General features: G+C 38.5%; 4 protein-coding genes across 4 annotated transcripts in view; all 4 read left to right on the top strand.

The window, feature by feature from the left end:
* Nucleotides 1–3,232, top strand: part of LOC133522452 (suppressor of cytokine signaling 2-like) — a 71,922-nt gene extending 68,690 nt beyond the window's left edge. The window contains exon 5 of the mRNA XM_061857811.1: nt 1,106–3,232. Within this exon, the coding sequence (XP_061713795.1) occupies nt 1,106–1,199 (94 nt within the window). The 3' untranslated portion in view covers nt 1,200–3,232. The remainder of the gene's footprint in view (nt 1–1,105) is intronic.
* Nucleotides 3,233–9,477: 6,245 nt separating this feature from the next.
* LOC133522439 (protein FAM234B-like) lies at nt 9,478–11,151 on the top strand. Its single transcript, XM_061857792.1, has one exon. It carries the CDS (start codon nt 9,615–9,617, stop codon nt 10,938–10,940), a length of 1,326 nt encoding a protein of 441 aa, XP_061713776.1. The 5' UTR covers nt 9,478–9,614; the 3' UTR covers nt 10,941–11,151.
* Nucleotides 11,152–15,787: 4,636 nt separating this feature from the next.
* Nucleotides 15,788–21,812, top strand: LOC133522437 (bone morphogenetic protein 4-like). The gene is made up of 2 exons (XM_061857790.1): nt 15,788–16,472; nt 18,665–21,812. The coding sequence occupies exons 1-2, from the start codon at nt 16,380–16,382 to the stop codon at nt 19,148–19,150; spliced, it is 579 nt and encodes a 192-aa protein (XP_061713774.1). The 5' UTR covers nt 15,788–16,379; the 3' UTR covers nt 19,151–21,812.
* LOC133521766 (uncharacterized) lies at nt 20,824–21,261 on the top strand. The gene has a single exon (XM_061856835.1). The coding sequence runs from the start codon at nt 20,824–20,826 to the stop codon at nt 21,259–21,261; it is 438 nt and encodes a 145-aa protein (XP_061712819.1).
* Nucleotides 21,813–22,795: the final 983 nt, after the last annotated feature.

Genomic DNA, 22,795 nt, shown 5'->3' with positions numbered 1-22,795 from the left:
TGCTGCGCGCGCCGCGCCGGAGCGGGCCGCCCGGCCTGCTGCACTGCGCCCGGCTGGCGATACATAGAGCGCTGGACTCCGACCCGAGGTAATTAATGTTTGTCGCCCCTCGCTCCCGCTGTGGTGGAGCTGGTCCAGCACTAGCAGCAGAACTGTGTGGGAGGACCGCGCCGGCGCGCCGCACTCCGCCGTGCTGCTGCGCGCGCCGCGCCGGAGCGGGCCGCCCGGCCTGCTGCACTGCGCCCGGCTGGCGATACATAGAGCGCTGGACTCCGACCCGAGGTAATTAATGTTTGTCGCCCCTCGCTCCCGCTGTGGTGGAGCTGGTCCAGCACTAGCAGCAGAACTGTGGGGAGGACCGCGCCGGCGCGCCGCACTCCGCCGTGCTGCTGCGGCGCCGCGCCGCGACGGAGCGGGCCGCCGGCCTGCTGCACTGCGCCCGGCTGGCGATACATAGAGCGCTGGACTCCGACCCGTGCACTGTGTGGGGAGGACCGCGCCGGCGCGCCGCACTCCGCCGTGCTGCTGCGCGCGCCGCGCCGGAGCGGGCCGCCACGGCCTGCTGCACTGCGCCCGGCTGGCGATACATAGAGCGCTGGACTCCGACCCGAGGTAATTAATGTTTGTCGCCCCTCGCTCCCGCTGTGGTGGAGCTGGTCCAGCACTAGCAGCAGAACGCCCAGGAGTTCCCCGCCTAACTCAACATTGTGCGTGGCTGACGATACATAAAGCGTTGGATTCTGACCCTAGGTAATATTCGGATTTTTATGACGCCCCTGCTTATATAGCAGTAACATTTTATTACAAGGGATTTACATTTTATTAGGTATCTGGAACTACATCCCGCCGGGTTTCGCCCGATAGTTTACCATGTGGGCGCCGGCGCTCTCGAGTCGCCCGACTTCATATTTAGTATGACGGCGCCACAGGAGCGCGCCTCCAGCGCATGATTTTCTCCAACTTTTTTAGTATGAGGGCGCCCCAAGCGCCCCGCACACGAGACGCGCCTCGATTGTTTAACTTAGCCTGACCTTATTATGAATCCGTCACTAACATTCATATAAAATTTCAATTTCAACTGTCTAACATAAAACTTTAATTTCAGATCGCCTAAACTATGGAGCGCGCCGAAACACCGCCTCCTGCCGCTGCCCACGACGCTCCTAGACTACCTCGGCGAGTACCCCTACTCGATCTAACACGTCTGTACCTAGATAGATTAAACCTAGGTCTAATGTGACTTCAAAATCATGTGCTGCCTCTTTGACCGCAAAAATCAACCTTTATGCATTGCGACAAGGTTCAAGATAGCGCGCCGCGCACGATGGCACTTATTATGCCTACGGTAGCTGTAACTTCAGTACAAATTTAGACTTAAAAATCACAAATTGTACCAGATTGATAACCAAGGCTCGGAAAAACGCCGTAAAAGACCCATTTAAGAGTCGAAAATGTTCGTTCATAGTCTACGGACGACATTGGGGCTTATTTAATCGTTGACATTGGTATAAGGAAGTCACACTGTTAACTGTCCATCGGTGGACTTTATTACAAACGGCATAAGGTCCATGGTGATCAGAGGTGTATATTTGGCGCCCATGGCAGGGCCTCCCCATATAATAAGCACAAATGCATTTTTTCCGCGTCTTCTGGAAATGTGGGGCCTGCGCTGCCTTTCGCAGCCACCCCGGGCAATGGCCGTGGCCCTAGGGTAAATACGCACCTGAGGGTTTTCTAAATGGCGGCCATTTTTCGAGCCTTGATAGCTGCCACAGGCATGGTAAGACCTGACACCGAATTCCTTGGAAGGTAGTTCATAACTTAATGTGCATACATTTCAGTATTCAGACCAACTTGTATTCTTAACTTGATAAACTCTTGTAGTAGCGCTGGACGCCATACAAGCAAAAATTTGAAGTCACTACACCCGGGTACCTTTTTCTTTGTAAGCACAGGTTGCTAAGGCAGGGACCTTTTACCGATTTTAATTTATGTATTATAATATAGGTCTAGGGACTCAACTATGGTATTTAGCGGAAAATCTGCATATTATTTAATTAAGTACTGTTTGTATATAAAGATTTGTTGGTAAGACTGATATCGAGAGCATCTATTCAGCTGTGCTTGTTTACTACTTAATTTAATTCGCTAAAGTTTTTGTATGATTTTTCTTTGTGAATTCAAATTGCATAAACTGAACACATTTCATACACAATTATTTATAATCACAAGTTTTGTTTAAACAAGTTTAAGGGTTGATCGAGTATTTCTTGTTATTTTGTCCCCTCAGCCAGGAACAAACTTTATTGAGAAAAAAAATTAAACATTCAACTAAAACGGTTAGTATGTGGCATATATAGAAAAAAGGGACGGTAGCAGACTTTTAATTGTTGACTTACTACGGTCGAGCTAATATGGCTGTCAATACTAACGCTATGACATCTTCAATGTAAAGTAAAGAACGAATGAAAATCTTTATTTCAGGCAACTAGTGACCCTAAATGGCTCAACAATTAAAGTCCGTGACTGTACCATATATGATAGTTTGTGAATTTTACCATAACTTAATAGTTATATGGAAAAATGTAGATTCCGTCTAAGTTCCACCTGTATAATTTCTTGGACCAATGTGCATTGCGTCTCACTCTCTCATTGAGCAAAATGTGAAACGCAACTACACATTGGACCCGTGGAATAACACTCTAGCCTAACTTTGCCCCAAACATAACAAAGTGAGGAAATGTCATGACATACATTATACGCAGACATTTGACATTAATTATGACATTTCCACACTCTGTCGTTGCAAACGCCGGAGTTATCTTGGTGCGACTCTAATCTAAACATGGCTTCAACAAAAAATATTCTCTCAAACCCTTAAATTTGTATTTTTGTATTATAGCAAATTCTCATTTGTTCCATAATGCCGCTCTTGTCCATTCGAAGTAAGAAACCATCACACTATTTTGTTAGAAAACTATTTAATTTATTTATTATTCGGTTAAGAATAAGATTTTACATGAAGGTTAAATTGTGTTCCTATTTTGTTTGGAAAATTCAGTTGAAAATTACTTCTCTTTCGGCGCAAGTATGTGATTTGAAACAGTGCCATGAACGGGACCCTATTACTAAACATACAGTTCATATATTTTGATAACTTAACTTTTTCTATTATCACTCGTCCCAGAACGATAGTGTTCCCGACATTTGGGAGGCGTGCGTGGAGCCGAAACCAACACGTAGAGTCCCTTTTGACATTTAAATGGACTTAGTTGTCAACGATTTGCTGTCACATCACTGACAAAATAGTATAATTGAAAAAAAATTTTTTCTTCTCGTCAACTTTAATGGTTGAATTATGTATGTATGTATGTATGTCACTTTATTGCACATAAACAGGTTAACATGAAACAGACAAAACAAAATATGTTATGTACAAAGGCGTACTTATCCCTAAAAGGGATCTCTTCGAGCTAACCTTTGAGAAAATGCGAAAGGATCAAATACTAACAGGTGAAAGACAAATCAATAATGATATCATATACTAAATTGCAATTGCGTACTTTTCATGTGTGGGCCCAACTCAACTATAATATTCATAAGCAAACGCTGTAGTCAACTATAATGAAATCCAATCGCGTGGCGCCGCGGTCCAGTGAAAAAGACACCAACGCGCAACTATTTCATGAGTAATATTAATATATTGTGCACGCGTTTATGTTTTATAGTATAAAAAGTATTATTTTAGATGACTCGTAGAAAAAGTATTGTATAAAATAGTGATATAATCAAGCTTTTTAATCTCTTACCTTCATGAGCCACTCAGCTTCAAGCGTCGTGGCCTAAACACGGTGCTCGACTGAAAAGCTCTTTATTATGTCACGATTGTACAAAATACTTTTTTTTTAATTTAAACTTGTAACTGTATGTTTGTGTAATATGGCTATAAAACAATAATCAGTTGATATAATATTCTGAATATATTGTAGGCTCTCGAACGTCCCATAAAACCAAGGTTCGTGTCAGTAGAGTGACTAAGCTAACTTTCCACCATCTAGAACAAAGTCAGGCTGCGTCATTATAAACGTCTTCTTTTCATAGAAATTTGTCATTAATGATGACATCACCACAGAATTAGCTTGGTTCAACTCTAGCAAAAAAGCTGAAAACAATTATCTGTAAGAACCTATCGTAACTGTAGTCTTGTTCGCCAATTTGTCAATTTGTTCGCCGGACTATATCTCGGCAGTGTTACTGATGCTAGAAGAATTGTAAAATCTTAGAAAACTTTGTGCTGCAAATTTTACAGTCATTACTTTGTCAAAAAATGGCGTGTAACAATTTAGTTACCTCAAAATATGCGGCACCACAATAATTCGTCAGTTAACCTTTTCGCTTTTCGATCATAGACCTACGTGCATGTGCATAAAGTTCAATTTCAGTTGTGACACTTCGGTGACGTGGCGTCCGAGTGACAGCTTTAGTGTTTGACACCGCGCCGGAAAGGTTAAACTCTTTGCCACGATTTTTCTTACGCGCTTCTTCTATAAATAACTCTGGAGTCTTTGGTACAGTCGCCATCAGATATATCGGGGCGGCTAAGTTGTTCACAAATATCTGAACACGCACTCCAACGCCTTGACAATAGAGGCGTGTTCAGATATTTGTGAGCGCCTTGGCTGCTCCGATATATCTGATGGCGGCTGTACTAATGTAATATAGGATAGCTATCTCAGCTACTTTCGAATGACATAATTGGCTGGTTTATGCTCTGTATCTTTAGGTATTTAAAAAATAGTAAACAAAATCTACCCTCAAATGGCTCCTAAAGCAAGATCAAATAATGTAGGTTACAGTCAGGTCGTACAGTTGTGACTGAACGACCTGTGGAACCGACTGGATCTGTGGATCCAGTGGGTTTTGTATTTGGTTGATTAACCAATAAATGTTAGAACTACCCGAAAATTTACAAATTGTTTGTTTACTTTTATTTAAATACCTAAAGAGTATAGTATTTCAATCGCCATTGGCAGGGTCGCCATGAGAATGCTAGTTTGAGGCTGAATTTGTAAATAGTTATTGTTTTCTATTTATTTCTTAGAGTAATGTAGTTAAGTAGAATAATTATACGCGCGCCATGTAATGGCGTTTATGTTCAATAAACAAGGAAATATTAAATACCGCTACATTTCTCACGTCCATATTAATTACTAATTAATATTTAAAAGGTTGACCGACGCGTATGTGACACCTGTATGTGGCTTATTTGTATTAAATGTCACTATTTGTTAATTCTGCCATTTCTTATGATGAATAAAAATGGTCTGTCTATTATAAATCAAGCACGAATAATTTCGTACATTCACCTCTCTATCGCACGCGTTTCCGATATTGCTGTCCCGCTCATGATACCGGCCAATGCTACTGTGCGAGCAGGACACCAATACAATGATGAGCAAGCGATAGAGAAAGGGACAGATGGCTCAATGTACGAAATTATTTATTCTCATTGTTCTTACTTCAGTTGCAAGAAGAGTGCCAGATGCTCAATGGCGTCGAGTGAAATATATTAGTAGGCAAGAACATGGTTTTCCGACTCCATGATTTTAATGAAGATTTCTCAAGTTTCTGAAATCTAGGCAGGCCGATGAAAATTGGATTCTATAGATAGGAGGATTGTGGCGGTATTTGGTTGGTGTACCAAGAGCCGGGGTGGCTAGTGATCAGAATAATATAGAATAAACATGTACCTTGAATAATCTCAATTATTTTTAGTATTTACCTTTTCATTTGGGCATCTGGCTTCCTCAGTCCCTTAACATATTAAGTGCCAGGAACGCGCAGCAGGTTCTCTGTTCGTAGTCGCTTTCCTATACAAAGCGGGAAAACGCTGGGATCGGCTGCGAGCGTAGCGCTGCCAAAACGTTTGCAATTTGTTAGAAGGTAAGCCATTTCGACGTGTTTTATTAAAAAACACATTCGAAAAATAATTCACGCCAAATTTGTACCAGTTATAAATCATATACGTTCTTTTGCTTTCATAAGTAATAGTTACTGATTTTTGAAAAGCGTTTTACAATAAAAGGACATGTCAAGATTGTTTACCTATTTTCTAATGCAAAAAAAAAACGAACTATAATATACAAAGTAACGCGCGCTAAAACACCAAGCTTAATCCAGATGGCGCTGCAATCGAATAGGAACTAACTGACAGATGAGCTTATGTGTTCAAATGACGGTGCAGAATGTGGAATGAATTGCCTCCTGAGGGGTTTCCTTTGCGCTAATTCTTCAAGAAGCGGGTATTTAGAGTTCTCAAGGGGCAGGCAACGCTTAAGTGGCTCCTGTGATATTACTTATGTCCATGGGCGACGATGACCGCTTCCCATTAGGCGACTCGTTTGCTAACTATCAAAAAAAAAAACAAAAAAAATCTTGTTCTGAGGAAGTGGGCCTTTTCTCCCAGCCATCTGTAAGCAATTGGTCGTTTTTTAACCCGTTGAATGAGATTAAAAGCTCAAAGTAGATGGCGCCCTTGGGTTAATGTCAAAAAAAGCGCAAATATGCGTCAAATTTGGTCAGGGATGTACCTAAGAAGAACTATGTACCTAAACTCCATTCAAACTTCCTTTTCATAAATGGTAATAAATTTTGAAATGCATTAAAATTAGAACCAATAGTGTCATTTACGAAAACTTGATGCATTTTGATGTTTATTTTCTAATGAGAATTTCATGTTAAAGCTATAATCCTGATATCGGCCCTCAAATAAATTACCAAAACTAGGTGGCTGATATTATACTCCGTTTTATTTAGCATTAGAAAGAACTCCACAGAAGTAAGCGTACAGTCTTTAATAATGGAATTATCTAATGTACAGTCGGCGTCACCAACATCTTTACAAGCCAACATGCCAATAATATATTTACACGCCTCTATGACACTGACTTTAAGGTCGCGTTGACATATATTTGAAATGTTGGGTTGTAAAGATATCTGTGTACTCGACTGTACCATGGTCAATACTTATAATTTACTTCGAAATTTTACCGCATAAAGTGGAAAATTTGGAACCACAAGCTTACTTCTGCGAATTATTTGTAATGCCAAAAAAGGAAGATATGAATGGAACTGTTCTTACCGTCACTTTTGAATGAGTTCTCAAAAATATGGCGCAAAATATTTTTTATGGGACCGCAGTGACATAGTGTGGATTGCCATAGTCATATTTTCATATGAATTAGTCGTTTATATTGGCATTCCTATATGTTGTCTTTAGATTATAGGTTCCGATTTTTGCGCCAAATTTTCGAGTAATACCTATGAAAAATAAGTTCAATTAGTTTTGTACATTTTCTAATATCACCGATTGTGCAACATAAGTGTGACATAATAGAAATGAGGTGTGTGTGCGTGTGTGTAGACTAATGTATGCTAAACATGAAAATAATTTATATACAGAAACAAATATATGTTCTGACTAAATATACCGAATTTTATTTGTACTTATAATAACCTAATTTCCTAAAATACTGTCGCTTCTTTCGTCGGTGCAGAGGGGCATATATTGTATGTAAAATTTGAGCTCTAGCCTGTACAGTCAGCATCAAAAGTAACGGATCAAATAACGCTTCATAAGTATCTACCATTCTGTAACAGCTTAACAAAAAGTGATGTCTTTAATATAGAACAACTAAGACTGTAAAAGATATACTTTTTAACGTGAATTTTAGAAATTAATCTATATTTGGAAAAGTTATCTGGGATGTCAGGTACTTTTGGCGCGTTGTTTCATCCGCTACTATTGATGCTGACTGTACCTGCCTACGCCCATGTGTACTTGTATGAAGTACATAATCGGTTCTTAGATACATATGTACCGAAATGGCTGTCACATATGGACAAACGATGGACGGCCGGACGGACATACGAACAACGAATGGGTTTCCATTTTTGCCACTTTGGCGACGGAAGACCGAATGCCCGGAACACAAATTATGACAAGTGTGTAAGCATGCATGGTTCTACCAACTTCCACAAATATCTGCTAAGTGCTCGCCATCGGTCTTCGCATTTAGGCAATTTAACCGCTGAGCGGTTCGATAAAAAGTTTTACAGTACATATGGGGCTACTTTATAGCAATAGTGCGAGAAGTAGCATATTACGTTACTGTGTCGAACATTTAAAGGGCCATATGTACTGTAAAACGTTGTACGATACATGTGCGAATAGGTAATTCGCAACTCGTGTCGATTTAAAACACTCCCTTCGGTCGTGTTTTAATTTATCGCCACTCGTTTCGAATTTCCTATTTTTCGCACTTGTATCGTAATGTACTATTTTAAGCTATGCACGCGAAGTCATACATCTCACAACGACTGGTCCCTTGTATTTAAAGTTGTACGTATAAGGTTTTGAAAGGTATACGTAAAGAAACAGTAGCAATACTATAGAGGGCGCTAGTTGGCTGGTTTACGTGAACCAGAAGAACGACGAGAGGCAACACGTCGAACGTGGTTCGGTCCTCAGGTTTGAATCTGCACTTGGAAACATGGTTTGTTTTTTTAATTGTTGTTGTATATCACTGCTATCACACAAAATTTCACGATTTTAGGTCTTCAGGAACGAATGTTCTCAGGTTTATAGGGGTGGGGTGGGAGGGTTCCTTACGGACGCACGTGTACAGCACATCTAGACTAGATGTGCTATACGAGATACTAGATGATCTAGTTGATCCTGCCATCTATGATATTTCAGTAGAAGAAGCAGAGAAAGCGCTATTATTGTTTGTCCTTGTCACAGTCTCATTTTTTTTATTCACCGTAAATTTTTGCATGGTTTATGGTGGGCAACAAATATGCCGACCAAATTACGTTGGTTGTTTGTGGTATGTTGTCAGGAATGTTAAACGTGTTTTTAATTTTGTCGCGTTGCGTATGTTCTGTCCCTCACAGGTGCACGCGTTTAGCACATCTATAGAAAATATACTAGATCTATGGCCGTACTATTGTATTCTGTGTTACCAGGCTTACGATTGCTATCGTACCTACGTGTACGATAATATGGGCTCCTGTACGATATACGGTCCAAAGAGCATTATCGTACGCAAAAGTACGATAATTTCAGCCCTTGGAAGATGCTACCCAAAATATTTAAAGCAAAATACGGCACTTTCCTATTCAGAAATAGGCCACAATAAGCATTGCGTGTTTGGGTCCTTAGTTAACGTTAAAAATGTCGAAATTTCTTTTAAACCGTTTAGATTTATTGCAAAAATACTCAAATAAAAAACTGATTTTTGCGCAATTTCGACGAAAACTATGTTTTATTTATTATATATTGGACATTTAAGCTTATTTTTCAAGAAATTTAAAGGGTAAAAAGGGGCTTTTTTGATAGGCGTACGATATTTTTTTCTTCGGTATTATTAATTATATAGTTACTTCGTAAATTTTGACACTAGAATACGAAATTTCTTTTCTGCTCACCTAGCAACACTGATTGTATTGATCCGCAGCATTTATTTATTCACCAAAGCTATAAATAAATTTGCAGAATTAAACAATTCGCGCTTAAAATAAACAATGTGAAAAATAACATTAATGTAAACGCTATGTCAGTCAATGGAAATAGCGGTATCTACGCGCCACTGAAGCAAATACTTACCGAATCCGATTCTGATGATGAGCGGAAAGAAGGTACCACAAAAGTCATCGGTAGCAGCGATCTGGACATCAACAGTGGTCTCAAACATGCGAAGAACATCAGCTTGAGTGATATGGATGACTTTAACACAAATGAAAACACAGTAGAAAGCACTATGGATAACTTGAGTTTTTTACAATCCGATAGCTCGAATGAGATGTCGCTCCCGCGTCGCTTCGCCTTCGTAGCGTCAATACTGGCCTGTATATTCACTGTAGTGGTGTATTTGTGGGGTATTCCGTGCTCGGAGCTAAATAGTTGCGCGAATAACGAATGGCAAGACAAAACTACTAGTTGGGAATTGCCCTATGAGGATATTGAGCTATCTGGTGCTATGCAAGTTGTGGATGGAGTCGCGCCCAACACAAAGAACTTAATTTTCATTTACAGAGGTAACCACATGGTGCATCCGGATAACGAAATTGTGAATGGTGTGTTGTTGATTGTGGGAAACTCGGGTAAGGTCGGTTGGTATACTCGTGAGGAAAGGATTCCGACCGAAATCAACTGTCACCTTATAGATGTTAACCGAGATAAGCAGAAGGATTGCATTGTAGCAGGCTCGCAAGGCTTGCTGGCAGCTATAAACCCAATCTCCGGGACTTATTACTGGTACATACATAGACATGGTAATGTGTTTAGTGATATTGTAACTATAGACTTCCCAATTCTGTTGAAAGACATGGATAAAGACAAGGTGTATGACCTGTTGACAGTTGCTACGGTTCAGCCTAACACTAACCACAACTCCTTGCTTATCATTTCTGGTGCTACCGGCAACATCATAGGTGAACCGATGACTATAGAAGACTGCTTGTCAGTAAAACTACTTACCGAGTCAGATTTGGTAAACATAACCTATCTTTGCAAAAATGGGTCTTCGGAAGCCTTCAGGTGGACCTCATATTCCGCTCTGAGCAGGAAATTGGCTAAGTTAGACCAGACTGTGGTCAGTCATGTTTCCCCGATAACAAATGCTACTAAGAAGCAGAAAATAAGCTTGAAGAAGAGTATTGGTAATACTAGAGAGATATTTAATAATGGACCTGGAAAGTTGGTTGTAGAGAATTTTGGAGAATGCCCAAACAACTGCCAAGTCAAGCTTAAACTGTGGCTGGGAAGAAATAATTCAATGAATATTAGTTGGGAATACTCAGCAAATTTTGTATATGCAATGAGACCCAGTACTTTTGCATTTGCTAACTCTATACGAGGATTCGTTCTGAAGTTATGACAATGGAACAGCGCACACATACCAAAGAGTGCGCACACAGTCACCAATATCCAGTATAATGTGCAGAATCATAGCCCGAAGAATGCTTACGATATTTTTCACTCCCAGCCCCTGTTTGATGTTGCTTCTATATCATCATCTATCAAATATGAGAATTTCAGTGCTTATGATATATCAGAACGGATTGTGTTAGTGTCATTTGATAATATGCAGACACATAATGTGAATGTAAGTCAGACGGATATCATGCAAATATGTGTGAGGGGTTCGGTGGATACTCCAACTCCTCAGCCCATATGCCAGCCAGATTTGCAGTATCAGGACAACTCGCTAATGATTGCAGATTTAGATGGTGACCATTCGCACGAGTTGATATCATATTACAGTACATTTACAGAAAGCTTCAATCCCAAAGACATTCCTATGGAACCTTTTGATTTGAATCTGAAGTCGGTAGTAAGGGTTATTCGTTTAGAATCTGAATTGCCTAAGTTGTTTGTTGCTAATAATGTTTAGTTCTAAGAATATTAAGAGTCTCACGAAATCTCATTTTAAAACGACACTGAATTAATTTATGTCATATTTCATGTTCTTTCCAATGATATTATATAATTATAGATAGGTTTTACTCATACATAAGGAGCCCAAAAATACATCCATATCTATTTTTATATCTACAAAGAAATCTGTTATCTTTGTCATTCTTGTTGCTAACGTGCACACATTTCTCGCTTGCCTAGGGGCGATTAAAGGCAACTTGTGCAATGTGTACAAGGTAAGCGCCTCAATTTTAGAATGCCTATAACCTTTATATAGTTATAATATCATCGGCTATTTCAGAATGTTGTTCTCATTCACATATTCTAAGGAAAGGCCCGTCCTACACTATTGGCTGCGTGACAACGCTGTACTGGCCCCATTCTTATTGCCCGTAAGGCCCATCCTTGGATATATGTCAATGGTCGTTCTAAAATGGCGGCTGCTAGGTTTCTAGTTAGTTTAAAAAAAAATGTCTTAATACGGATTCTAACGCATGTTGCTTGACAAAAGAGACATGTTCAGATATTTTTAAACGCATGCGCTCCGATATGTCTGAAAGCGATTTAAAAAATTATTCAATATATGTAGTGAACTAATAATTCAAATTATCATGTCATGTACGTATGACGTTTTAACACTTGAAATGTAAATACTCGCAATAGAGGAAGAAATTCCCAATTAAAAAATAAATTACTTATCCATTTTAGTGAGATTTGCTACCCAATCTAGTCATTTACACTCTAAATTATAATAATATTGATAATATAGTAAACACCCCTAAACTGGCACCAGTAATGGGATGGTATAGACTAATCCTGTAAAACAAGTATTAAACATCAGTTTTTTATTGCTGGCAACATTTTACCATAAACAAGAGCCAAAGAGCTGCTTAAGTTTAATTTTTCATTGATATTTGTTACTTTGAAAATTAATGGCACCATACATCCCATGACTCGACCAAAAACTACAGTTTTAATTTGTTAATAATTTTGAAACTAATTGCAGCAGTTTGCATTAAGGTTGACTGGTAGAGAATGCCTCGTGGCATTAAGTCCGCCTTTTGTACTATAAGATTGTTTTCTTTTGTGCAATAAAGATTAAATAAAATAAATAAATAAATATATACATAGAAAAAATAAATGACGAAAAGGACATTCAGTTTTTAGGGCATAAAGCGGTACCTAGATATTTTACGGGTGTCGGTGAAATATCAAAAATACTCCAAAAATGTCCCATGATTGGTGCCGTTAACCTATACCTTATTTTAATATTTAAAATAAAGCTTATATATATTAATATGTGACTGTTTGTTTCCTAAATAAATTAAAAAAAAATATATATATATATATATATATATATGTTTAATTTAGCAAGCAAAGCATATTTAACTACATACTAATATAGAATGTGATCTATAATGACTAATTAAATGTGGAACATACGCTGATATTGTTTATTATTTATTATATATTGAAAAAAACATGATTTGTTCTTATCTTCATGCTTGTAAAATATAAATGACTAATATTTAATTAAAATAGTACATTACGATAAAAGTGCGAAAAATAGGAAATTCGAAACGAGTGGCGATAAATTAAAACACGACCGAAGGGAGTGTTTTAAATCGACACGAGTTGCGAATTACCTATTCGCACATGTATCGTACAACGTTTTACAGTACATATGGCCCTTTAAATGTTCGACACAGTAACGTAATATGCTACTTCTCGCACTAGTGCTATAAAGTAGCCCCATATGTACTGTAATAGTTATTTGTTTTACAAGGGGTAAAGTTGTTCATTAACTGCTCGTGCTAATATTCATACCCGAGCAAGGAAAAGATTCCAAGATTGAACCACGAGCGTAGCGAGTAGTTCTAAAAGTGGAATGTTGAGTTTTGCAAGGGTTTTACGACACGAGGGTTAAACAAACTGCCTCCGAACGGAACACAACATTTTTCGCCACACCAACGCGAGGAAAACACCTACTAACTATAAAATACCAAAAAGATCAAATCAAATCCAAATAAATGTAATTAAAAAAATTATAAATCATTATTTTAAAATCAATTTTACTAGCTAACAGAAGGAAACTTAAAATTAGCATCTGACGCATCTGATTACTTTGCCCCACATGTGCATAAAATTCAACTTTCTCATTCATTTTCGAACAATCAAGACGGCCTTTACCAGTTAGTGTGGTGAAAAAACATTTAATTTAACAAATAGAGAATGTACGGCTGAACCACACTAAATGCGCATGGCAGAACACAGTTATTTTCTATGCTGTTGGTTGTCGTTTTTCAAGTGGTACATTAAAAAAAAACTAATCTTTTCCAAAAAAATATTTCCCTTTAATCTTAAGAGCAGATGCTGACGATGCAGCCCATTGCTTGTAGATATTACGCAGGCGTTTTCTGAATCTCATTTTCCATAAAAGCATTTCTTAGGTGGAGGTTTAGGGGTAGTGGTGGTGGGGGGTTTAGTAGCGAGATCCACCGATATCGAATAATAATCCATAAAATTCCTCACAGGATCCTCTGGATAATCAGGATGCCCTTTAATGCACCCTCCGTCGCAATTGCAGCCGAATACGTTGCACGGTCCTTTCCCGCAGTACATGCCGACGGTCGGTTCGCCATCGTTGCACACTTTGACCTTGCACGGACCGGGGCGGACCCGGCCCGGTTGGCCATAGACAAATTCCGTGTGTCTATAGCCGTACTGAACGTGTGTGTCGCACGGGCCGAATTCATTTCTTTTCGGTACGAATGAAATGGTGAATGTGCCGCAGCATTCGCTTTTCACTGTCACGAAGTTAAGTAAGGAGAAATATATGAAAATAATCTGCATTCTTTTACAGCCGACTGATCGTGTTTGTATAGCGATTCTAGTCTGCACGCTTTTATATACTGATAATAAAACAACAATTATTCTCACAATGCCTTTTTGTTCATTACAGGTCGGCTTGTGTACGTATTCTATTATTATAATAAATATAAAACAATTCCTTTATAAGTTTATAATAATATGTTTTTACTAAGAATCGCTGTTGGCGAGGGCATGTCACTTTCAAACCGGACGTCGCACGTTTGACCCCCGGTTATCAAGTCTTCAAACTTATTTACGGAATATTTACCAGTCGATGAAAAACAACTTAGGAAACCGGACTAATCCCAATAAGACCTCTGGTGAGGGCAGACCAGACGAAAATCGCTTTTCTCTAAACCTGTGCCTGCGACAAATTCCGATAGAAATCCGAAGATAAGGTTGCGAAATGGGACCCCGGGGTCCTTTCGCATGCAGCCGGGATCGCGCTAAAATTAAGAATAGCTTTAGATTTGTTACTGAGAATTATTTAGTAATTAAGCAATAAGGATGATATTGTTCTAGTCAAATAGATTTGTCCCCGTGGGCCTTCGGATTGAGCATGAAGTAATAAATTAAAAAAATAAGAAATCTTTATTGCTTCAAACTTTATGTTACATTTCGTATTATAAAATTTATGAGTAATAAACCGGTGTATTAGGTTTGTAACACATTTAGGTAGTGGGATTGAGCCTCTGCCTCCCGAAATAGGTTAAAGCTTGTGATTCTGACTGAAGTGATACCTCGTACCTACTTTATTAATAGTTATTTGTTTTACAAGGGGGTAAAGTTGTTATTTAACCTCTCGTACCTACTAATATTGATACCCGAGCAAGGGGAAAATCCTAAAATTGAACCACGAGCGTAGCGAGTGGTTCGAAAAGTGGAACCTTGAGCGTTGTGAGGGTTTCAAGGCACGAGGTTTAAACAAATTTTGCCTCCGAGTGAAACAAATATTTTCACCACACCTATAGGCTATAACCACATACATACATAAAACATGTATGTATGTGGTTAAACATCAAACTCAAAATATCAAACCAAATCCACTCGAAATGAATGGTAGTAAATATTTATCATTGAAATCCATTATTTAAAGGTCAATTCTACCAGCACACACAAGGAAACAATTAACTAAAATTGCATCAAATTTCTTTGCCACCTTTGTGGATAAAATGTAACTTCTCTCATCAGTTTTTGAACAGTCAAGATAGCATTTACCACCTGGTATAGTGAAAAGTATAATACAGGTTGTTTATTTAGTCACCTGTAATAATTACGGGCTGAAAATACAGGTCATTTTGAGCAATTTTGGCCATGGGACCAACTCCGGAAAAAACCAACTCTCCCATAGAAAATGACAAATTCAGACAGCGAAAATGTATGAAACAGCCAATTTTTTTTTCGTGATTTAGGGGCTGGTCCCAGTGTAAAAGTTGCTCAGTATGTCCTATATATTTACCCCGTAAATTATTGCAGGTAAATAAACATCCTGTAGGTATATGGTGTACTGAAATTATTTTGCAGGGCTGAGTTTAATTTTAACCATCGAGGGCTTTTATACCGACAAGTCAGTTTTAAATTACGACCTTTATTTTGTGGGCTTCCAAGAACTTATACTAATTTTACATTTTTGTTTGGCGAGATATAAATGTCCTACAGATTTTGAATAGAGCGATAATTCCCAACGTCGTCATACTCTTGGCAAGCGTTCATCCCGATTAAAATTATCGTTCACGGGAAAACCCGAATAAACAACCGATAAAATTAATTTAATAACAAAGAGAAATCAGTTAAATAACGAACGCTTTTCTCACACCGGTCACTCTTGCACGACTAGTGCCACGCGTGAGGTCACGTCTTGCCCGTATTTTAATTAATTCTTCGGGATAGATATTTTAAAAGAAGTCTAGCCTCCATTCAGAGTTTTTCTGGACGCTCTTAGAGCTTTCCCCGTTACCTAAACCGATTCTATTGCCGTAGGCACTGTGCCTAACTGTGTGTCTTCGAACGGAACGTGGAAAAGTTGAAGATGCGTATAAAGAGTTGCGCGTGCGTCGTTAGCGTGCTACTCGCGCTGTGTATAACTGATGCTGATGGCGCTCCACCGGACCTTGAGACACTGGTAAGTCTAAACCGAAATATTGGTATATACGTACTAAAGAAAAAGTAGGCAAAGCAATTCCCGACACAAAACAATTCATAAAGGAAGTGTTGGTCAGACTAATAGATATCTCGGGCGACCACAGGGCGGGCTGCTTCTTTGCTCAGTGATGCCTGGTGGTGCAAAGGAGCAACGCTGCCAGCATTCCAGAAGCGGGTAGCTTTGGGGAGGTATTTTTAACAGACTTTAAAAAAGGAGGAGGTTCTCAATTCGACTGTTTTTTTTTTGTATGTATGTTACTAGATATCTCCGAGAATCGTGAACAGATTTTCAAATATTTTTTTTAATCGAACGGTTATAACCCCGAGATGGTCCCGTTGGCACCAAGTCGGGGTCTGATGATGGGATCTTGGAGAAATCGAGAGAACTCTTCAAATGTTATAGGTACATGTATGGCTCTTTTGGTAATATTTGAAGTCGGTTTTATTTTTCGTTAAAAAGTTTTATATAATATAATTAGTTTTTATGTATAAGTGTTATATAATAATACTGTTATATAATATTTACTTAGTTATATGTAAAAAATCTTATAAATAAAATATATCCTATTAACCCCAAGTTCCCAGAGATGAAATAGAATAGACTACATGACAAGTTTTTATTATGGTATCAGTCGATCACGTTTGTTTTGAGGATCAAGTGTCTATCCATATAGGTCCCATTGCATTATTTCAGTGCCCAAAAATGTAACGGAGTGGAGCTTTTTGTATGGGATGAAATTAAGTTTTTATTTTTCTCATATATTCAAAATTTAATATATATATATATATATATATATATATAGCCAGGAATACATGCAACTCGACTTTTTAAAATATAAATGAATACAAGCGTGACAGAGTGGGTAGAAACAAGACAACGATAAGAATTTTGACCCATGTCTCATCATCCCTAACATACACCTGACGCACTTACAACCCTCTGGTGTTGCGGTGTCCATGGGCGGTGGTAATAGCTCACCATCAGGTGATCCGTCTGCTCGTTTGCCTCCTATGTTATAACAAAAAACATCCCTATTAGCATCTTTCTGCATTCGCGGCAGACGCATTCGCATTCGCGAAGACAATGACGTATCCCTGCAGATGCAAGTTGCGGAATGTTTCCTAAATCTTCAAAAGTTTAATACTTAAATTTAGAAAAAAAAAAATTGGTAACTTTCATTTTGGATTCCAATTTCGATTCCCATACATTAGCTTGTTAACCAAGGGATGAAAGAGTCTTTCACCCGAGTTAAACACTCTACTTTTCATTTCGAATACCTACGAGGAAAGTAAAATACATGTGTATTTCCAAAAAATATGACTTACAAGGAAAAGTACCCAACTGTCCGGTTCCGATTTGATTTATATTTATATATGTTATAGAGTAGTCTAAAATAACGGACACGTATTTTTTTAACTGCCCAAACTCAACCTATTGGGAGAAATTGTCCTCCAAAGTATTAAAAAGTTACTAAATCTTCTAACTCCTATAGAAAGTGATGCTCAAGCAACTTGCTAGTTAATGGCTTGTTTGAGTATATTTTTGAGAACAGGAAAAAATAATGTACACGTGTTTTGTTATATCTCCTTAAACTCAAGTTTTCCTAATAAAACACCCGTCTTTATGTGTAACTTTAGCGATAAGATATTATAAAACTTCCATAACGATTTTTTTAGGAAAACATGAGTTTCAGCTGATATATCAAAACACGTGCTCATTATTTTTTGCTGCTCTCAAACATATACTCAAACCAGCCATTAACTAGCAAGTTGCTTGAGCATCACTTTCTATAGGAGTTAGAAGATTTAGTAATTTTTTAGTACTTTGGTGACTTTTATGGAATTCCCCACTCCAAATTAATATAATAGTTAAATAATAGTATGAAAATTGTACAACAATCCATTTAATATCAAATTTTAATTGCTTATATGAATGAAAAAACGAACTGGGAAAGTAAAATGCTCTAGTGCAGAAACGTATCATTCTCATGCACACTTTTTAGAACAACAACTACCCACTTTTAAAGCATGAGAATTTCAAAAATATGAGAAATTTTCGAAATATTAACATGCGAAAATTTCTCAATTTTGAAAAGTTGCAAACGGCACAATATTAATAAGTGTAAAATCTCGTACCATAAGACCGTTTTTCAGCAATTCTTCTATTTTTAGACTACACCAACCGAGGACCTACTATCTCCACCAGAAGTTGCAATGTCCAGCAAGCCAGCCGAGCAAGTCACCACAAGTAAACCAAAACACAAGCTCGCTACACCAGCCGACCTGCCTCCACTAGTAATCCCAATGCCTAGCAAACCAGCCGAGCAAGTCATCACGCGCAAGTCAGAAGACAAGCTGTGTCAACGCCGGCCGCTGACCGTAAAGTTCGCAGACCTCGGATGGAGCGACTGGATACTCGCACCTTATGACTACGATGCTGGCTACTGTTCCGGCGACTGTCTACCAGAGAAACTCCCGAACACGACCAACCACGCGATCGTCCAAGCACTTTTGAATAAACTACAGAACGCTGCACCGAAGCCGTGTTGCGTGCCGACCGAGCTTGAGCCTGTTGCTTTGTTATATCTTTCGGAGGAAAGCAATGTGGTGCTTAGAAATCATTCTAACATGAAGGTGAAGAGTTGTGGATGCCGATAAACGTTATTGTTACAAGCTCGGACGGACGGGCCTTACGGGCACTAAGAATGGTGCTAGTTCAGTGGTGTCACTCACGAATTCGAGCCAATTCGCAACTAGTTGCGACCAATCGCGTACTTTATGCGAACTCATCAACCAATCGCGTTGTGGCGTTAGACTGCACGATTGGCTCGGAAGGCCTACCGGTAAAGACGTTCGACGTGTTGCCTCCCTGTCACACTTACCTACGGATTTACAAGTGTGACAGAGAGGAAACACGTCGAACGTGGTTCATGGTAGGTCCTCGGATTCGTGTGCGTGACAGTCATGACACCGCTATACTGGCCCCATTCTTAGTGCCCGTAAGGCCCGTTCTACTGTAATTAAAATATATTTTATCTACCATAATAGCCATAATAGGTAATAGTTCAGTGTTATCTACACACATATCATAAACCCTCTATGATGATTTCAAAGTCCACAAATGATAGCTAGCATTAAGATAAACTGTTTTGTTACAGCTAATTTCTTATCTGTGAAAATGTTATTATTTATTATACAAAGTTATTTTAAAATCTATATGAATACACGCAGCTTATAGCTGATACGCGCACATCAATGTCGTAATTGTATTTTGTCCATTTATAAAAAAAATGTCAAGTCTGTTTTTAAAAGAGTTTACTGAAGGTACAGCTAGGTGCACCAAAGAGGAGTAGGTATACATACATATGTATGTATGTATGTATATCACTTTATTGCACATAAACAGGTTAACATAAAACAGACAAAACACAAAAAAAAATGTACAAAGGCGAACTTATCCCTAAAAGGGATCTCTTCCAGCTAACCTTTGAGAAAATGCGAAAGGATCAAACATTATACAGGTGAAAGACAAATCAATATGAACATATATGAGAATTTCGGATACGCATAAAAGTAGGACGAGAGCAATAAATAATAACATAATAATAAAATAAAATGCACTGATTAATTATTCGGGCAAACTGTATTATTACTTCATTACCTTCATTACCTACTTTATCAAAATCGATTTGTTAATGACATTCAAATTTCGAACATCTCTGAAATATCAAATATCAAACATTTATTCAGCAAATAGGCCACAGGGGCACTTTTACATGTCCATTTTTACAAACAATAAATTAAAAAAAAAAAACAATTACAAATATCGAATCTATGAAATAATAAACGAATATTATCGAATCTATAAAAAAAGAAATTATTGGGCCTCTATTCTGTTTATTCTAATATCAGTCGAGATGATATTTTATTTCAATTGTGACAATTCTCGCATGTTCGTTGGTATCGAACGATAAGGCATTAAGGAGCGTGCATGAACTGTAGGGGGCAGCACAAGAGCCCTCTGTTTATTGGCGCGAAATGTAAATGTCAATTTTAAGTTAATAATTTACGCCACAAGATGGCAGAACCTACAACGAGCATGGTAGCGTGTGTGAACTGTAGGGGGCAACACCTGATTTAACGTGAAGTGTCAATGTCAAGTTTATTTCCGATTTAGGCCACAAGATGGCAGATCCTCCAACGAGCATGGTCCTTATCGCCCCCGACTTTATGAATTAAAAAAACTACGGATGCGTGACATGCCTGAAAAAAGTTTCATTTCCGCCATTTGACGTACAGTTAATTTTATAAGGGTTAAATATCTTGGTCATATGCTCACCAGTAACCTGAGCGATGACCCGGATATGGAGAGGGAGAGGAGAGCGATGGCTGTACGGGGCAACATGATCGCCCGCAGATTCGCACGTTGTAGTAACGAAGTCAAATTGACGCTTTTCAAGGCCTACTGTCAGACGTTCTACACGTGTAGTCTGTGGGTGAGATTTACACAGAGAGCCTACAACTCAATTCGCGTGCAATATAACAACATCCTCAGAATGTTGTTGCGGCTGCCGAGACATAACAGTGCATCCAGAATGTTTGCTGAGGCGCGTATCGATGACTTTTTCGCCATCAGGAGAAAAAGAGTTGGATCACTGCTGAATCGTGTGCGGGGCAGCAGCAACGGCCTTCTAAGGGAGTTGGCAGAGCGCCTCGACTCTCCTCTCACTCGCTACTGGGTGGAAGTGGCGATTGGCAGGGCCAAGTAGAGCAGGTTCTCTGCCCTGCTTGTCCCTGGCAATACTTGTACCATTTATACGAGTATATTTTTTATTTTATTTTTTGCTTTTGTTTTTGTACTGTGCCACTAACATAGTTATTAACATACTCTGTAACTAACCCTATATGGATCAACCTGGTCTGAAATAAATGTTTTTATTATTATATTATTATTTATTATAAGTATTAAATTAATATGTTTTGTTCTAAAACTAAATATTATAATTTATTTCGAGAACGCCACCTCATATCCGCGAGTGTCACCAGAGAGCAACGATGCCCCAATGCCGGTTGTAACACGTGGTTAGTGAATACATCATAGAGAGTTTACCTTTGGTTTACCTTAACTGATAGATTTAAGCCTCACTATACTCTTTGGACTTAAAGTAACCATTAAAAATAAAATAAACTGTACCTATCTGTGGTAAGCCATCTTTCTTGTCAAATGTCAAATTTGAACCCATATTATGTTATTTTGTTCATATCTTGCTAATTAAATTAAAATGGTTAAATTGAAAACATTATTATAAATGTGTAAGCCGAGCACTTTTATTTCATACCAAACTTGACCATACTTTCTTGCAAATAAGATTACCAGAGTAGCAAGACCCCTCGACTCGCAAAGTAGCTTTTGGCATTCTAATGCTCTTCTAGCTCCATAACACGATCTAGCTAGGTCTTATCTCTGGGAAAACGCGCATTTTTGAGTTTTATATGCGTTCCATATCCCAAATACTTTTTTTAATTTTAAAATCAATCCGCTTTTAATATATTTTTGTAAATATCTTTTGGCCCCGCCTTCGGATTTAAATCATAAAGTGAGTTCAAGTTACAAAGTGTATAAGTAGTGTATTAATAGTACATTACGATACAAGTGCGAAAAATAGGAAATTCGAAACGTGTGACGATAAATTAAAACACGACCGAAGGGAGTATTTTAAATCGACACGAATTGCGAATTATCTATTCGCACATGTATCGTACAACGTTTTACAGTACATATGGCCCTTTAAATGTTTGACACAGTAACGTAATATGCTAATTTGCGCACTAGTGCGGTAAAGTAGCACCATATGTACTGTAAAATTATTTTGCAGGATTTATTATTAGGGTTCCGTACCCAAAGGGTAAAAACGGGACCCTATTACTAAGACTCCACTGTCCGTCCGTCTGTCTATCACCAGGCTGTATCTCATGAACCGTGATAGCTAGACAGTTGTCTTTATTTACAATAACAATATACATAATGTATATATACAGATGATTACTATAACTAGCTTATATCTAAAATAGGCCCTTGAGGCATTGTACCAAGGATGCTGGCGGCATTTCCTCGTTGTATCGCAATACTGATACGTTGTGCGAGGAAGCCGCCACCTCTTCGGTCAGTTAGACAATTGAAATTTCACAGATGTATTTCTGTTGCTGATATAACAACAAATACTAAAAACAGGATAAAATAAATATTCAAGCGGGCCTCCCAAACAACAAACGTGTGCAACAAATAGTACAGAACCCTGCGTG

The sequence above is a fragment of the Cydia pomonella genome, chromosome 10, assembly GCF_033807575.1.
Source record: "Cydia pomonella isolate Wapato2018A chromosome 10, ilCydPomo1, whole genome shotgun sequence".
Taxonomy (NCBI): Eukaryota; Metazoa; Arthropoda; class Insecta; order Lepidoptera; family Tortricidae; genus Cydia; species Cydia pomonella.
This window is presented reverse-complemented; position numbering and strand designations above follow the sequence as displayed.

Bases quoted from the DNA above. Each gene is read 5' to 3' on its own strand.
- LOC133522439 (XM_061857792.1), top strand. From the start codon at position 9,615: ATGTCAGTCAATGGAAATAGCGGTATCTACGCGCCACTGAAGCAAATA.
- LOC133522437 (XM_061857790.1), top strand. From the start codon at position 16,380: ATGCGTATAAAGAGTTGCGCGTGCGTCGTTAGCGTGCTACTCGCGCTG. The intron at 16,473-18,664 runs GTAAGTCTAAAC...TTCTATTTTTAG, and splicing joins CACCGGACCTTGAGACACTG to ACTACACCAACCGAGGACCT.
- LOC133521766 (XM_061856835.1), top strand. From the start codon at position 20,824: ATGCTCACCAGTAACCTGAGCGATGACCCGGATATGGAGAGGGAGAGG.